This window comes from Oncorhynchus gorbuscha, linkage group LG11 (assembly GCF_021184085.1).
Source record: "Oncorhynchus gorbuscha isolate QuinsamMale2020 ecotype Even-year linkage group LG11, OgorEven_v1.0, whole genome shotgun sequence".
Classification (NCBI taxonomy): Eukaryota; Metazoa; Chordata; class Actinopteri; order Salmoniformes; family Salmonidae; genus Oncorhynchus; species Oncorhynchus gorbuscha.
Genome location: NC_060183.1, coordinates 33,370,149 through 33,389,564, shown reverse-complemented (window position 1 = coordinate 33,389,564; position 19,416 = coordinate 33,370,149). Strand labels below are relative to the sequence as shown.

Genomic DNA, 19,416 nt, shown 5'->3' with positions numbered 1-19,416 from the left:
AATCCCACATGCCTTCCGCTGCTTGGCAGAGACAACTTATGTCTCTATATTTTAGGATGCCAGGTGTGATACTTACAACCTGGTGCATTTGCATGGTTCCTTTCAAACATCTTCTGTGCCTTTCTTTCCACATCTTCCTCGCTGACATAAAGGAACTGTATTTGACTGCCGGAGTCCCTCAACTCCTGGTAGAAAGACATTGCATCCGTTATGTCTCTCACGTGGCGGAACAAGAAGTCGGCTGACCCCCCACTTCATCCGGAGTGGATGGGTGAGTCAACTGTTGTTCCTGCTGTCAATCTCGCTCTGTGTTTTGCCTGTCTGACCCGCCATTTTCTTCGATCCTGTGTTTTTTCCCTTTCTGTGAGATCCTTCACTCTTTTTCGAATCTCTAAATCCTTTAAGTAAATCTGGTATTTTTGTTTAAGGTAGGCTGCTCTGAGGTGTGGGTCAGCATCCCTTCTTAAATTGTAAATAAATCACTTAATCATGCAATTTCATCAATAATTTTCATCCAATTTTCTTTCTTACTATAAACTGTATAACACCAGTGACACATCTTAAGTTCTCACATGGAATTACCAAGTTAATCATCAAATTGTTAACATATGAAGAGAGTGTATACTCACCATGTGCTTTTCAAAACAGTCCCATCTCCAATGAACCTTTTACCCAGGAAGAATTTGTCAAGGACGTTGCATATTTTCAAAGTGATGGTTTTTATACATTTTAACACCCAGTGACATGAAATTGAGGGACAGCTATTACTTGTAAATGATTTGTAATATTTATTTGATATTGTAGTTTTCTAAGTAGTCCAAACTATAATACTTTCCTTTGTATTATGAAATTTAAACTCAAAATATGTCACTAAACCATGACTCCTGACCCGAAAGACAAGACAATTTTATGGTACTGACCGTGCACGACAATATATTTAAAAAATATTTTGCAATATAACGGTCTTACATATGTTTTATCAATAATAAAACACTTAAATTAAAACCAAAAAACATATTTTGTGTCTTTATCTCACACTTTTAAGTGTTTTTCCTGGTGATTAAGGCCGGGACAGGAAAGCCACCCTTTTCGTAGAATGATCTGGCTTTGTTAACAAGTGCGTCAACGACATTGTACCCATAGGGACTGTACTTACATATCCCAACCAAAAGACATTGATTACAGGCGAAATCCACACTGAGCTAAAGGCTAGAGCTGCTGCTTTCAAGGAATCCCGCTATGACCTCCAACAAGCCATCAAAGAGGCATCAAAGCATCAATACAGGACTAAGATCAAATCCTACTACGCTGGCTCTGAATCTCGTCAGATGTGGCAGGGCTTGCAAACTATCACGGATTACAAAGGGAAACCCAGCCTCGAGATGCCCAGTGACGTGAGCCTACGAGACGAGCTAAAAGCCTTCTATTCTCACTTCGAGGTAAGCAACACTGAACCATGCATGATAGCCCCAGATGTTTCAGACAATTGTGTGATCTCGCTCTCCATAGCCGATGTGAGAAGACATTTAAACAGGTTAACATTTACAAGCTCACAGGGCCACACGAATTACCAGAGCATGCGTTGACCAGCTGTCATGTGTTCACTGACATTTACAACCTCTACCTGACCAAGACTGTAATATCTACATGTTTCAAGCAGACCACCATAGTCCCTGTGCCCAAGAATGCCAAGGTAACCTGTCTAAATGACTATTGCTCCATCGCACTCAAAATTGTAGCCAGGAAATTAGTTAAAAGGCCATCATCCCAGACACCCTTTACCCACGCCCCATCAGATCCACACGCAATCTCTACTGCACTATCCCACCTGGACAAGAGGAACACCTATGTGAGAATGCTTTTCATCGACTATAGCTCAGCATTCAACACAATATTGTCGAAGCTCATAAGTAAGCTCGGGACCCTGGGACTGAACATAAGTATACTAACAACATAACAATGGTAGGCCTGATCCCCGAAGACAATGCAACAGCCTATAGGGAGGAGGTCAGTGAGGTCATCAACGTCAACTAGACAAAGGAGCTGGCAGAGCACGCCCCCATCCACATCAACAGGGCTCTAGTGGAGCAGGTTGAAAGCTTCAAATTCTCGGGGGCCACATCACCAAGGAATTAACATGGTCCACACACACCAACACAGTTGTGAAGAAGGCAAGACAACACCTCTTCCTCCTCAGGAGGCTGAAAATTGTCAAAGACTCCAGCCACCCCAGTCATAGACTGTTCTCTCTGCTACCTCATGGCAAGATTACCGATAAACCAAGTCTGGAACCAACAGGGCTCTGAACAGCTTCTACCCCCAAGCCATAAGACTGCAAAATAGTTATCCAAATAGCTACCCGGACTATCTGCATTGACCCTCTTTTGGCTCATCACGCTGCTTGCTACTGTTTATTATCTATCCTGTTGGCTAGACACTTTACACCTATCTACTGTATATGTACATATCTACCTCAATTACCTCGTACCACTGCTCATCAACTCGGTACTGGTACCCTGTGTATGTAGTCGTTAATCATTGTGTATCTATTCCTTGTTTTATTATTTTTCTCTCTGCATTGCTGGGAAGGGCCAGTAAGTAAGCATTTCATTGTTGTTTACGAAGCATGTAACAAATAACATTTGATTTGATAATCAGATAAGCGGATGGGCTGCATCAAAATGAATGAATAGCGGGAAAGAACACAATTGAGCATTAGATGACCTTGTCTGTTCCCACTAGCACTGACTTTGCTGATATTTATTGAGGAAAAATGTACTTACAATGACTGTGATATGTGGTTGTCTGACCTCGCTATTTTAAGATGAATGCACTAACTGTAAATCACTCTGGATTAAAGCTAAATGACTAAAATGTAAACGTATGTAATTGTAGCGTTGATTCTGATAGAAACACACAGTACCTAGAACATGGTTGCCATGTTCTCAGAATATTAGAAATGTGTATATTAACAGTAGCATACTTTCTCTCATTTGCCATTTAAGCAATGATGTTGCCAGTGTTTGGTTCTAATTTTCAGAGTAAAAACTTGACGGACACTATGAAAGCTTAACTTATTATGGCTGCAATCCCGATATCGGGATAAGTGTCATCAACGACCGCTGAATAGCATAGCGCTACATACAGTAAATATTACTATAAATATTTATATTCATGAAATCACAAGTGCAATATAGGAAAACACAGCTTAGCTTTTTGTTAATTCACCTGTCATGTCAGATTTTGAAATTATGCTTTACAGCGAAAGGAATCCAAGCGTTTGTGTAAGTCGCATCGATCGCACGATAAACATTAAGTACACTTAGCATCAGGTAGCTCGGTCACGAAAATCAGAAAAGCAATCAAAGTAATTGTTTACCTTTGATGATCTTCGGATGTGTTCAGTCACGAAACTCCCAGTTAAACAACAAATGTTCCGTTTGTTCCATAAAGATGTTTTTTTTATATCCAAAATACCTCTGTTTGTTTGTCGCGTTATGTTCAGAAATCCACAGGAAAGAGCAGTCACGACAAGCAGACGAAAATTCCAAATAGTTTCCATAATGTCCACAGAAAGATGTCAAAGTTTTTTTATAATCAATCCTCAGGTTGTTTTTAAAATATATAATCGATAATATATCAACCGCAAATGTCTTTCAAAGTAGGAGAGGGGAAAACAATGGCTGTCCAAATTCTGTTGCGCGAGTAAAACTCATGTGACCACTTGACGAGATGTTATTGTTTTGGCTCATTTTTCAAAATAAAAGCCTGAAACTATGTCTGAAGACTGTTGACACCTTGAGGAAGCGATAGGAAAAGGAATCTGGTTCATATCCCTTTAAATCCAGCAAAGGGAGGCTATGGAACATGGAGTTTTCAAAATCAAAGCCACTTCCTGTTTTTCCTCAGGGTTTCACCTGCAATATCAGTTCACAGATGATATTTTGACAATTTTGGAAACTTCAGAGTGTTTTCTATTCAATACTAATAATATTATGCATATATTAGCAACTGAGACTGAGGAGCTGGCCATTTACAATGGGCACCTTTTCATCCAAGCTACTCAATACTGCCCCTGCAGCCATAAAAAGTTAAAGCAAGTGTATTCTTCCCAGAGGATCTATACAGCTGCATTAGACAATGCATTAGACAAGAACCTTTTCACACAAGCACTGATATTTAACCCTTCCTTCTAGGCTGAGTCTTCTCCTACACATCTGAACAAATATTGTAATTTACTGCTAGGCAGGACACTGAGTGATACGGACCATAAACTTTTATTTCTCCCTTAACGTGACCTGACCTGATCTCGACCACCCTTCATCACTAATCAATGGCTCTCTCCCCTTGTCAATGCTTGCCACGTGATCGCTTTCCCTACACTCAGTACATTCCAAGCTTAATTTCCCCCGCCATTTACTTTCCTCCTACAGATAGCCGAGGGGCTACACCAGAGGTTAATGGTTATGGCACCCCTCATTTCTCTATTACAACTAATGATTAATAAGGATTTAAAGTTCATCACCAGTTATACCAAAACAATACACAACACAGAGATCCATCTCCATGTTTTAATGTGGAAACAAATATAAAAATCACGTGGGACAAATCACGAAACACAATATATTAAAGGGGAAATCTGCAGTTGCTACATCCTTTTTGAGTTTGTTATATCTGGAGTACTTCTCCTGTCTTATCCGGTGTCCTGTGTGAATTTAAGTATGCTCTCTCTAATTCTCTCTTTCTCTCGGAGGACCTGAGCCCTAGGACCATGCCTCAGGACTACCTAGCATGATGACTCCTTGCTGTCCCCAGTCCACCTGGCCGTGCTGCTGCTCCAGTTGCAACTGTTCTGCCTGTGGCTATGGAATCCTGACCTGTTCACCAAACGTGCTACCTGTCCCAGACCTGCTGTTTTCAACTCTCTAGAGACAGTAGGAGTAGTAGAGATACTCTTAATGATCGGCTATGATAAGCCAAATGAAATTTTCTCCTGAGGTGCTGACTTGCTGCACCCTCAACAACTACTTTGATTATTATTATTTGACCATGTTGGTCCTTTATGAACATTTGAACATCTTGCCATGTTCTGTTATAATCTCCACCCGGCACAGCCAGAAGAGGACTGGGCCCCCCTCATATAGCCTGGTTTCTCTCTAGGTTTCTTCCTAGGTTTTGGCCTTTCTAGGGAGTTTTTCCTAGCCACCGTGCTTCAACACCTGCATTGCTTGCTGTTCGGGGTTTTAGGCTGGGTTTCTGTACAGCACTTTGAGATATCAGCTGATGTACGAAGGGCTATGTAAATCAATTTCATTTGATTTGTGAAATTTTTAAATGAACAATGTAATGACAGTATATGGTGTGGATTTCAAGAAGATGATGGAGAGATGCTCAACTATATAAAATTAATTAACTACTGACAGTTTATGAGATAGTGGAAATGTGGTAATAATTTCAATTTAAGTGGCAATCCTACAGGTGAGCATATTTCAATGAGAAACTGTTTTTTTATTTGATCAGTTAGGGGTGTTGTATCTATTACCAAATAATGACAACAACTTATAGTGCTTAGAACGTGAGAGTAGTGTGACTCCCCTAGCAGGTCTCAAACCCATTGACGAATGCCCTATGCACTATCCCAATATGGGATATCCCATGGGCATATGCTTATTGAGCAAGTATAGTTAGACACTGTTGAGAAGCAAACCCTAAACCCTTCTTGCTAGGCAGATCTGAAACTACTGGATACTGTAGGTATAAGGTGAATGCACTTTGAAGTAAATCTCAGCTCTGTTAAAAGTACAGTCAAGAAAAAGTATTTTATTGAACATAGTGATTCCGGTGGTAACATTAAAACAGGGTTTTACCAACATCAGAGAAGTATACAAAAAGCCCTAAAATGGCTTTAAATAAGTCAATCAAATCAATAAACTGACACTAACATGGTGACATAACAGAAAGCTCATAATGCTGTGAACCAAGAGGTTCTGAATTCAAATCCCAGGGGAGAACATGCTGGATAATAATTATCATATAAATTAACATGCACAATGTAATCATGTATGTCAAATATGTACGTTGAAAACACTGTTAAAAACATTGTTTGTGTGTGAATGTCCCTAAAATTGCCAACAAACAAAGAGCTGTGAATGGATCAGTGGTTCACCAATCAGAGCCTAAAATGGGCATGGCCACAGTAACAAGGGGAGATGTGCAATGATAAACAATTAGGTGTTTTCTTCGAGACTGTTTCTTTGGGACCATCAGGTGATGTCTGATACCCAGGAATGTTCTTGCAAAGTTCCAATGAAGCGTGTCTAGAACATCAATGTCGTATATTCGTAGAAAATGGCAACCATGTATGTTTGGTGGGACGTTGATAGAATATTATCCTAACCCACAGAAAACTGGACACAGGAATGTTCTTACAACGTTTCCATGAAACATGCCTAGAACATTAATATTGAATATTCTGAGAAAATTTGTATCATGTTCTGGGTAAGTCCTGTTTTACTTTAAAGGAATGGTCTCTTGGAAACGGTCCTTATATGTCACTGTAACATTCCTGTGAAAACCTAATGAGACTCTTAAGGGAACATTCTCTAAAGTTGTGGAAGCGTTTGTTGTTAGCTGGGACTACACAGGAAAAATGATACACAAGTGAATCCCTCCTCTGGCCTAGCCAGGTATTATGCTACTAACACTGTATACTTGTATTTACGGTAGCGTCCCACCTGGCCAACATCCGGAGTGCCAAATTCAAATTAAATTACTATAAATATTAAACTTTCATGAAATCACAAGTGCAATACTTCACAATAAACTTGTTGTTAATCCAGCCAAGGTGTCAGATTTTTAAAATGCTTTACGACAAAAGCAAACCATGCGATTATCTGAGGACAGCGTCCAGCACACAAATGCATGACAAATCATTTTCAACCGGGGAGTTGCGACACGAAAGTCAGAAATAGTGATATGACATATGCCTGACCTTTGAAGATCTTCTTCTGTTGGCACTCCAAAAGGTCCCAGTTACATCACAAATGGTCCTTTTGTTCGATAATGTTTTTCTTTATATCCATGAAAACTCAGTTTAGCTGTTGCGCTTCCATCAATAATCCACTCGGTTTCCCTCCTTCAAAATGCATACAAAATTAATCCCAAACTTTGCCAATAAATGTATCCAAACAAGTCAATCAACGTTTATAATCAATCCTTAGGTACCCTAATACGCAAATAAACAATACAATATAAGATGGAGAATTGTTATTGTCTTTACCGGAGATAAACAAAAAGAACGCGCTCTCTCGGCTATGCGCATGGAAACACTACAGACAAAATGCGAGTCTTTAGAAAAACTACTTCTTCTCCCTCATTTACCCCCCAAAACAGCCCGAAACTCTTTCTAAAGACTGTTGACATCCAGTGGAAGCCCTAGGAACTGCAATCGTGCACGACTGTAAAAGTAAAAAAGTAATTTTCATCATAGGTGCACTTCAACTGTGAGAGACGGAATCTCAAACAAAAATCCAGAAAATCAGATTGTATGATTTTTAAATAATTAATTTGCATTTTATTTGTATTCACCAACCAACCAGTAAGAATTCCAGCTCTCACTTTTGGAGAAATAGCGTGCCCAATTTCAACTTCCTGCTACTCATGCCAAGAATTTAAGATATACATAGTATTAGTAGGTTTGGATAGAAAACACTCTGAAGTTTCTAAAACTGTTTGAATCATGTCTGTGAGTATAACAGAACTTATGTAGCAGGCAAGACCCAGAGGACGAACCGTTCCGAATTGTATTTTTTTAGGTCTCTGTCTGTTCAGTTCAGTGTTCAGTGAGTTAGGTTTTGTTCAGTGAGATATCGTTGGAAAACGATATTTCTTAGGCACTGGTTTTCAGTTACTGACATGTTGGCTGGATTCACAACGAGTGTAGCTTTAATTTAGTATCTTGCATGTGTGATTTAATGAAAGTTTGATTTTCATATAATTTTATTTGAAATTGCCGCACTGCATTTTCCCTGGCTTTTGGCCTATACCATAAGAAGTTAAGAAGCCCTCCTGTTCTCCACTCATTACCTGAATTAACTGCACCTGTTTGAACTCGTTACCTGTATAAAAGACACCTGTCCACACAATCAAACAGACTCCAACCTCTCCACAATGGCCAAGACCAGAGAGCAGTGTAAGGACATCAGGGATAAAATTGTAGACCTGCACAAGGCTGGGATGGGCTACAGGACAAAAGGCAAGCAGCTTGGTGAGAAGGCAACAACTGTGCTTCTACACCTGCATTGCTTGCTGTTTGGGGTTTTAGGCTGGGTTTCTGTACAGCACTTTGAGATATCAGCTGATGTACGAAGGGCTATATAAATAACTTTGATTTGATTTGTTGGCGCAATTATTAGAAAATGGAAGAAGTTCAAGATGATGGTCAATCACCCACGCTCTGGGGCTCCATGCAAGATCTCACCTCGTGGGGTATCAATGATCATGAGGAAGGTGAGGGATCAGCCCAGAACTACACTGCAGGACTTGGTCAATGACCTGAAGAGAGCTGGGACCACAGTCTCAAAGAACCATTAGTAACACACTACACCGTCATGGATTAAAATCCTGCCGCGCACGCAAGGTCCCCCTGCTCAAGCCAGCGCATTTCCAGGCCCGTCTGACGTTTGCCAATGACCATCTGGATGATCCAGAGGAGGAATGGGAGAAGGTCAGGTGGTCTGATGAGACAAAAATAGAGCTTTTTGGTCTAAACTCAACTCTCCGTGTTTGGAGGAAGAAGAATGAGTACAACACCAAGAACACCATCCCAACCATGAATCATGGAGGTGGAAACATCATTAGTTTGGGATGCTTTTCTGCAAAGGGGACAGGACAACTGCACCGTATTGAGGGGAGGATGGATGGGGACATGTATCGCAAGATCTTGGCCAACAACCTCCTTCCCTCATTAAGAGCATTGAAGATGGGTCGTGGCTGGGTCTTCCAGCATGACGACGACCCGAAACACACAGCCAGGGCAACTAGGGGCAACTAAGGAGTGGCTCCGTAAGAAGCATCACGCGCTCTCACCACTGGTGTCCCCCAGGGCTCTGTTCTTGGCCCTCTCCTATTCTCGCTATACACCAAGTCACTTGGCTCTGTCATAACCTCACATGGTCTCTCCTATCATTGCTATGCAGACGACACACAATTAATCTTCTCCTTTCCCCCTTCTGATGACCAGGTGGCGAATCGCATCTCTGCATGTCTGGCAGACATATCAGTGTGGATGACGGATCACCACCTCAAGCTGAACCTCGGCAAGACGGAGCTGCTCTTCCTCCCGGGGAAGGACTGCCCGTTCCATGATCTCGCCATCACGGTTGACAACTCCATTGTGTCCTCCTCCCAGAGCACCAAGAACCTTGGCGTGATCCTGGACAACACCCTGTCGTTCTCAACCAACATCAAGGCGGTGGCCCGTTCCTGTAGGTTCATGCTCTACAACATCCGCAGAGTACGACCCTGCCTCACACAGGAAGCGGCGCAGGTCCTAATCCAGGCACTTGTCATCTCCCGTCTGGATTACTGCAACTCGCTGTTGGCTGGGCTCCCTGCCTGTGCCATTAAACCCCTTCAACTCATCCAGAACGCCGCAGCCCGTCTGGTGTTCAACCTTCCCAAGTTCTCTCACGTCACCCCGCTCCTCCGTTCTCTCCACTGGCTTCCAGTTGAAGCTCGCATCCGCTACAAGACCATGGTGCTTGCCTACGGAGCTGTGAGGGGAACGGCACCTCAGTACCTCCAGGCTCTGATCAGGCCCTACACCCAAACAAGGGCACTGCGTTCATCCACCTCTGGCCTGCTCGCCTCCCTACCACTGAGGAAGTACAGCTCCCGTTCAGCCCAGTCAAAACTGTTCGCTGCTCTGGCCCCCCAATGGTGGAACAAACTCCCTCACGACGCCAGGACAGCGGAGTCAATCACTACCTTCCGGAGACACCTGAAACCCCACCTCTTTAAGGAATACCTAGGATAGGATAAGTAATCCCTCTCACCCCCCCTTAAGATTTAGATGCACTATTGTAAAGTGACTGTTCCACTGGATGTCATAAGGTGAATGCACCAATTTGTAAGTCGCTTTGGATAAGAGCGTCTGCTAAATGACTTAAATGTAATGTAAATGTCGTGGAGTGGCCTAGCCAGTCTCCAGACCTGAACCCAATAGAAAATCTTTGGAGGGAGCTGAAAGTCCGTATTGCCCAGCGACAGTCCCGAAACCTGAAGGATCTGGAGAAGGTCTGTATGGAGGAGTGGGCCAAAATCCCTGCTGCTGTGTGTGCAAAGCTGGTCAAGAACTACAGGAAACGTATGATCTCTGTAATTGCAAATAAAGTTTCCTGTATCAAATATTAATTTCTGCTTTTCTGATGTATCAAATACTTATGTCATGCAAATAAAATGCAAATTAACTACTTAAAAATCATACAATGTGATTTTCTGGATTTTTGTTTTAGATTCCGTCTCTCACAGTTGAAGTGTGCCTATGATAAAAATTACAGACATGCTTTGTAAGTTGGAAAACCTGCAAAATCGGCAGTGTATCAAATACTTGTTCTCCCCACTGTATCTACAATACAAAATCCATGTGTACAATGTGTGCATAATGCGTATGTTATCGTATGTGTGTATGCATGTGTCTGTACCTATGTTTGTGTTGCTTCACAGTCCCCGCTGTATATAGTCCGAGGGAACATGACACCACATTTTGTCTCAGGTTTACATGAGCTCCAATTAGTCATCATTTTTCCGCCCTCCGAGTGACCCTCAGGCAGTGATTCAATCAAATCACTATCAACACGCGCACTGCACTTGACTTAAAGGTAACTTACACTTGAGTTGACATCCACAGAATTTACCGTGTATGCAATCTCAGCGAACATCATGGAAATCGCCTGCATGTCGACAGTACAGTACACATTTGATTGAATCCCAGCCAAAGTCAGCTCTGGATCTCTGTGTCTCTCGTATCCCCAGTGCTGCCCTCCTAGGCCAGGCATTTGTCTTTCACTGAACTGTGTGTGTGTGTATTACATCTTGCAGGGAACATTTGGCCGCAAGCCTCAGGCCAAGCCTGAGGATGACCGTTACCTGAGAGCAGCCATCCAGGAGTATGACAACATCGCCAAGCTGGGCCAGATCATGAGGGAGGGGCCCGTTAAGGTAAGGGACACCCAAACACACAATATGTCCTCTCAGGTGGCAGTGACCACACATTCCTGTTGGGAACTAATATTTCTGCTTGTAAAACAACCATTGGTTTTGAGGTGCTGTGCGGTAATCTAAACATATTGGGACGGTGAATGTGATTTTGATTGACTGTGATTGTGACCCTAACTGCTGTCCTATTAGGGCACATTGCTCAATGTGGTTCTGGACGACTACCTGAGGCTCAAAAAGCTCTTTGCAGCCAGACTGGTCACCAAGTCGACCATCCAAGGCGACCAATCGTCAGTCACAGAGGTGGGACGTGAGAAGAAGCAGGTCCAATCCTGTGGCTGTGTGCTGTCCTGCTCCCTGCCACCGCCATTGGAGGGCGCTATATCACTCCTCTGTTTTCCCCACTGGCGCTTCTCCGTCTCACTGCCTCTACTTGCATGACTCCTGTAGGCCACTGCCACCCCACTCTACTGCTGTATAGGATGTTGCCACCGACTGCTAGTGCTAACTGCTGTTTTTCCCCTCAGAATTCCTTTCAGGCTAATTTCTGACTGCTGCACCTTTTCAACATTACTGCATCTGACTTTCAATGTTACTTAATTTCAATGAGACAATTGGTGCTGCTTTTTTGCTTATTCCCCAACTTCCTTTAACCCTCTACCCTTTAATATAATCTGCCTATTCCTCTCTTCCATGTCTCTACTTTCTTTCCTCTCCCAGCTGATCCAGAGTGACCTGGATGATGACGAGGATGAGCAAGTGGGCATGGGTGGCAGCTGGGGTACGCTGCGCTTCAAACACAAGCTCCCCGTGGAGATGAGGGGACCCGACGGTGTGCACGTTGTTCACGGCAGCATGGGAACGCTCCTGACCTCTGACCTCAACAGTCTGCCTGAGGACAACCAGCTGGCCCTGGCGCGCTCCATGGAGGCGCTTAACGCCACCGACAGGGGGCTGTACACCGAGCGCAATGCCCGTACTGAGTCGGCCAAGTCCACGCCGCTGCACCACAACAACAAGGTCGATGACACACTGTCCCAGAGCCCGCTGGAGATCACGGAGTTATGACTAGCCTCGCTGGTCTGAGAAGATCCACCACTGAGTGGAATGTCCTCCTGTCCCCCTGACTCTTCCTCTATCCTCTCCTCATAGACTGAGTGTCAGACACTGACCACTGTGACCAGTATACAGCCAGGAGAGATTTGGGAAAGCGGGCAGAGGGCCAGGGGTTGGAGGAGGTAGAGTGTGTGTATAGTCTGGGAACTTCAAATGCCAGTGAAGATCTTTGTGAGCCATGGAAGGTATGTGTAAGGGATTTTAATTTCATTTAATGCCTGATGGTGGATCAAATGCATAGGCCTGTGTGTCAATTGAAGACCTGGAACATAAAATAGCAAAGCAAACTGAAAGACTTCTAAGATAAAACATTTTGATAAATAGGACATTATGGCCAGCTTATCTCTTGCAGAATATTATTTGGTCTCTTACACATTCAGCTAAGATCCAGGTGCCCAGCTAACAACATTCCCACACTTTTAGAGAACATTCCCTTAAGAGTCTCATTAGATCATTACCCAGTGGTGTAAAGTACTTAAGTAAAAATACTTGAAAGTACTACTTAAGTCATTTTTTGGGGGATATCTGTACTTTACTTTTAATTTTCTTTAGGAATGTAGTGAAGTTAAAGTATGTATTTTTTGCTCCATACATTCTCCCTGACTTCCAAAAGTACATTACATTTTGAATGCTTATCTGGACAGGAAAATGGTCTAATTCACACAATTATATCAAGAGAACATCCCTTGTCATTCCTACTGCCTCTGATCTGACTAAACACATGCTTTATTTGTAAATTATGTCTGAGTGTTGGAGTGTGCCCCTGGCTATCCAAATTTTTTTTTAAAGTGCCGTCTGGTTTTCTTAATGTAAGGAATTTGAAATGATTTAGTATTTACTTTTGGCACTTAAGTATATTTTAGCAATTACATTTACTTTTGATACTTAACTATATTTAAAACCTAATTATTTTAGACTTTTACTCAAGTAGGATGTTGCTGGGTGATTTTCACTTTTACTTGAGTCATGTTCTATTAAGGTATCTTTACTTTAACTCAAGTATGACAATTGGGTACTTTTTCCACCACTGCCATTACCTAATGTTTTCATAGGACTGTTCCAGTGATGTGCAAAGACTGTTTCATTCCCTTAATGTCAAACAGAACTTTCCCAGAACGTAGTTTGCATGTTCTCAGAATATTCAATATGAATGTTCAAGACACATTCATTGGGAATGTAGCAAGGACATTCCTGTGTCCAGTTTTCTGAGGGTTAGAATATTCAATCAACGTCCCACCAAACATACACAGAGCATGGTTGCCATGTTCTCAGAATATCTAATATTATAATACGCTAATTATTCTAAACTGCAAAAGGGTCTACTCCTACAATTTTTTTTTCTTCATTTTCAGGCTCGAAAGAAGCATGCCGTCCTTTTACATCCGGTAGACCACTTTATATTAAGCTGGGTTTTGGTTTTTCAGTTTTTGTGTTTGGAATGGCACGGATACTATTGTGTCATGTTAATGACATTACGGCATAATTTTGCTCCTCCTCCAGCCCTATAAAAGGGACCCCTGACCCATCTAAAAGTAATTCGTAGTCAATGACAGAAAGCATCCACAGGCCTCTACAGGATGTCCTGGCATTGCAGGAGAGGAGGCTGCATGAGGCGTTAGATAAGCCAGGTAATTTACAGAAAGTATTCATACCCCTTGATTTATTCCACGTTTTGTTTTGTTACAGCCTGAATTCAAAATGGATTCATTGGATTTTTTTTTCTCTCACCAACTGCACACAAGTCCTGATAATGACAAAGTGCAAACATTTTGTTTTTGAATTTTTAGCAAATTTGTTGAAATTGAAATACAGAAATACAGTACCAGTCAACTACTCATTCAAGAGTTTTTATTTGTACTATTTTCTACATTGTAGAATAATAGTGAAGACATAAAAACTATGAAATAACACATTGAATCATGTAGTATCCAAAAAAGTGTTAAACAAATGTAAATATATTTTATATTTGAGATTCTTCAACGTAGCCACCCTTTGCCTTGATGACAGCTTTGCACACTCTTGGAATTATCACCTGGAATGCATTTCAATTAACAGGTGTGCCTTGTTAAAGTTAATTTGTTGAATTTCTTTCCGTCTTAATGCATTTCAGCCAATTAGTTGTGTTGTGACAAGGTAGGGGTGGTATACAGAAGATAGCCCTATTTGGTAAAAGACCAAGTCCATATTATGGCAATAGCAGCTCAAATAAGCAAAGAGAAACAACAATCCATCATTACTTCAAGACATGAATGTCAGTCATTGCCGAAAATTTCAAGAACTTTCTTCAAGTGCAGTCGCAAAAACCATCAAGCGCTATGATGAAACTGGCTCTCCTGAGGACCGCCACAGAAAGGAAGACCCAGAGTTACTTCTGCTGCAGAGTTAACTGTACCTCAGATTTTAGCCCAAATAAATGCATCACAGAGTTCAAGTAACAGACATATCTCAACATCAATTGTTCAGAGAAGACTGCGTGAATCAGGCCTTCAGGTTAAATTGCTGCAAAAGAAACCACTACTAAAGGACACCAATAATAAGAAGAGACTTGGGCCAAAAAAATACGAACAATGGACATTAGACCGGTGGAAATCTGACATTAGACTGGTGGAAATCTGTCCTTTCGTCTAATGAGTCCAAATTTGAGATTTGTGGTTAAACCGCCGTGTCTTTATGAGACACAGAGTAGGTGAACGGATCATCTCTGCATGTGTGGTTCCCACCGTGAAGCATGGAGGAAGTGTGATGGTGCTTTGCTGGTGACACTGTCAGTGATTTATGTAGAACTCAAGGCACACTGAACCAGCATGGCTACCATAGCATTCTGCAGCGATACGCCAACCCATCTGGTTTGAGCTTAGTGGGACTATACTTTTTATTTCTCAACAGGATAATAACCCGAAACACACATCCAGGCTGTGTAAGGGCTATTTGACCAAGAAGGAAAGTGATGAAGGGCCACATCAGATGACCTGGCCTCCACAATTACTCCAACTCAATTGAGATGGTTTGGGATGAGTTGGACCGCAGCCAACAAGTGCTCAGCATATGTGGGAACTCCTTCAAGACTGTTGGAAAAGCATTCCTCATGAAGCTGTTTGAGAGAATGCCAAGTGTGCATAGCTGTCATCAAGGCAGTGTGGCTACTTTGAAGTGTTTTTTACATTGGATAAAAGCAGACACAGAACTATTAAATGGTATATCATACACTGCATTTGAGGAACAACGGGAAAGTAATTCTGCTTTGAAAGCTAATACATTTGTATTCTCACTTATGAGAAACGTCCTAACAGCAGCAGTCAAGCACCCAAGCTAAGTTGTCACAATGACATTCTATAAAATGGACACTTGCAAAATGGAGTATTTTGTTAATTAAGACATGTAGCTAGCTAGCTAGCTAAACAATGAAACATAATCCCAACTCATGGCGTTACTACCCTAACAGCTAACATCAGGCTATAACTAGCCAAGCATATGTCTCTGAGATACGAATAATAAGATCATAAATGTAACGTTAGCTAGGGAGTCAGCCAGCTAACGTTAACTAGCTAGCCAACCATACATTTTAACTTGAAATTAAAAGACAAAGTCAAAATTTTAAATGTGTCATATCCTCAAATGTAGCTAGCTAGACTCTCTTACCTGTATACATCATGGTTGAACGCTTCTCCCTGTCACGGATGCCCTGGTTGCCCTTAGTTTGAAAATGTAATCCGGAGACAGGTATTTTCTCCATTTCCTTAGCTATCATACTCTAATTCCACTGATTTCAAAACACAGTCCTCCAGAAAGTGGAGAACAATACTTATGCAGTTCTACTAAGCATTATATATATTTTTAAAGCTGCGTCAGACAGGATTACCTACACATACTGACCAGCTCAAATAGACAGAAGCGTGCTATGTGGCAGTCCTAACTCATCTCTCGGCATGTCCATCCCACTCATTATCTCAGCCAATCATGGCTAGCAGGAAGGTTGTCATTTTCTGTGCTAAACCAACAATACTTGAAATGTAACAATGTTATTAGTATTTAAAGATTCCATACACCTTTGTTATTAAAGCACATGAAAGTTCACATGTTCCAGAAGGCATTTCTGCCAAAAAAAAAACATTTTGATAAAAAAAATATTACATTCAAATGGCTCATGTGAAGTAGTGACCCGTGACGTACGCCTAGTTTCCTGAAACGGTTCACATTTAACACTTTTTTGGGTTACTACATTACTCAATGTGTGTTATTTCATAGTTTTGATGCCTTCACTATTACTTTACAATGTAGAAAATATTTTAAAAATGAAGGAAAACCCTGGAATGAGTAGATGTGTCCAAACTTTTGACTGGTTCTGTATCTCATTTACATACGTATTGACACCCCTATCCAATACATGTTAGGATCACCTTTGTCAGCAATTACAGCTGAGTCTTTCTGGGCTTCCTTTCTTTCTAAGAGCTTTGCACACCTGGATTGAACAATATTTGACCATCATTCTTTCAAAATTCTTCAAGCTCTGTCAAATTAGTTGTTTATCATTGCTTGATAACCATTTTCAAGTGTTGCCATTGATTTTCAATCAGATAAGGTCAAAATTGTAACTCGGCCACTCAGGATTATTCACTGACTTCTTGGTAAACAACTCCAGTGTAGATTTGGCCTTGTGTTGTTTTAGGTTATTGTCCTGCTGAAAGGTGAATTAATCTCCCAGTATGTAACGTTGTGCACTGAGAGTCGGGAAGCAAGTTCAGGGAGTGAATAAACAAAACATAACACAAAACGAGAAACACGAACAACGCACAGACAAGAAACAGAAAGAATAAAGCCTGGGGCAGAAACCAAAGGGAGTGACATATATAGGGAAGGTAATCAGGGATGTGATGGAGTCCAGGTGAGTCTGATGACGTGCAATAAAATGCTAATGAATTACTTAAAAATCATACAATGTGATTTTCTGGATTTTTGTTTTAGATTCCGTCTCTCACAGTTGAAGTGTACCTATGATTAAAAAAATGACAGACCTCTACATGCTTTGTAATTAGGAAAACCTGCAAAATCGGCAGTGTATTAAATACTTGATCTCCCCACTGTGAAGGTAATCAGGGAAGTGATGGAGTCCAGGTGAGTCTGATGATGTGCAGGTGCACGTAATGATGGTGACAGGTGTGCGCCATAACGAGCAGCCTGGTGACCTAGAGGCCAGAGAGGGAGCACATATAACACAGTATCTGGTGGAAAACAGACAAACAGGTTTTCCTCAAGGATTTTAACTGTGCTTAGCTCCATGCCATTTCTTTTTATCCTAAAAAAACTCCCCAGTCCGTAACTATTACAAGCATACCCATAACATGATGGATCCACCAATATGCTTGAAAATATGGAGAGTGGTTCTCAGTAATGCATTGGATTGGAATTGCCCCAAACATAACACTTTGTATTCAGGACAATTAATTGCTTTGCCACATTTTTTTCAGTATTGCTTTAGTGCCTTGTTGCAAACAGGATGCATGTTTTGGAATGCTTTTATTCTGTACAGACTTCTTTCTTTTCACTCAATTAGATTAGTATTGTGGAGTAACTACAATGTTGTTGATCCATCCTCAGTTTTCTCCTATCACAGCCATGAAACTTTGTAGCTGTTTAAAGTCAACATTGGCCTCATGGTGAAATCCCTGAGTGGTTTCCTTCCTCTCCGGAAACCGATGTAGGAAGGACACCTGTATCTTTGTAGTGACTGGGTGTATTGATACACCATTCAAAGTGCAATTAATAACTTCAACATGCTCAAAGGGTAGGCCGTCATTGTAAATAATAATTTGTTCTTAACTGACTTGCCTAGTTAAATAAAGGTTAATAAACACATTAATAAAAATAAAAAGGGATATTCAATGTTAACTCTTTTTTTTACCATCTACCACTAGGTGCCCTTCTTTGCGAGGCTTTGGAAAACCTCCCTGGTCTTTGCAGTTGAATCTGTGTTTGAAATGCACTACTTGACTGAGGGACCTTACAGATAATTGTATGTGTGGAGTATAGAGATGAGGTAGTCATTCAAAACTCATTAAACAAAACTCATTTAACACTATTATTGCACACAGATTGAGTCCATGCAATTTATTATGTGACTGCTTAAGCTCATTTTTACTCCTGAACTTATTTAGGCTTGCCACAAAGGGGTTGAACACTTATTGACTCAAGACATTTCAGCTTTTCATTTTTAAATAATGTGCAAAAAAAAATAAAACACAATTCCACTTTCACAATATGGGGAATTGTGGGTAGGCCAATGACAAAACATATCCATTTAATCTATTTTAAATTCAATCAAGGGGTGTGAATACTTTCTGAAGGCACTGTACCTGACCTAACACCCCCTCCCGGTTCTCCCTCCTGACCCCTGAGATGTTAAAGTCTTCATAAATAAAAGATGGGCTTTTAACTAAAACTGTTATGACTTTGTCTTTTTATTATTAGATTTTGTTAAAAGTTTATTTTAGGCAGTAGATAATAGCCTAATAATATTGTAGCCTTGTAGATGGGTGGGTGATTCACCAGGAATTTATGGACTATATGTGGGGTGTGTGGGGACCACAATGAGTGTGGTCAAGATGTATGAAATGCAGAGGGTAAAGTTAACATTGGATATTTGTACATCGGCAGTAACATTGTCAGACTCACTCTGTGGGATTATTGGGATTGCGCCGCATCAACCAGCTGGTTTTCAATGAAAACATTGCAGACAACTGGAAAGAAATTGAGAAGGAATGGTGGATTTACTGCAATGAGGGTCTATCGGACAAAACAAAGAGGTTCAAGTGTGCACTCTACTTAACCTGGCTGGACCGGACACCATGGAAAATCATTTGTCTTTGCAGAGGAAGAGAATCATGAGGAGGTGTTGTTGACAAAGTTTGAACAGATACTGTATGTCTTCAAGTGAAAAATGTAATAAAGGACAGACTCGTTAAATTCTACAAACCGAAAACCTGATGAATCTATTCAGTCCTATACATCTATGCTGAAAATACTGGCAAAGAAATGTGAATTTGGTCCACTAACTGATGAACTGGTTAGAGAACAAAGTGACAATAA

The 19,416-nt window shown here is 41.2% G+C and overlaps 1 protein-coding gene across 1 annotated transcript in view; it reads left to right on the top strand.

Moving 5' to 3' along the window:
• Positions 1-12,979, top strand: part of LOC124048539 (cadherin-23-like) — a 548,925-nt gene extending 535,946 nt beyond the window's left edge. Inside the window, exons 66-68 of the mRNA XM_046369416.1 lie at positions 11,101-11,220; positions 11,410-11,520; positions 11,938-12,979. Coding sequence (XP_046225372.1) covers positions 11,101-11,220; positions 11,410-11,520; positions 11,938-12,285 — 579 coding nt within the window. The 3' untranslated portion in view covers positions 12,286-12,979. The remainder of the gene's footprint in view (positions 1-11,100; positions 11,221-11,409; positions 11,521-11,937) is intronic.
• Positions 12,980-19,416: the final 6,437 nt, after the last annotated feature.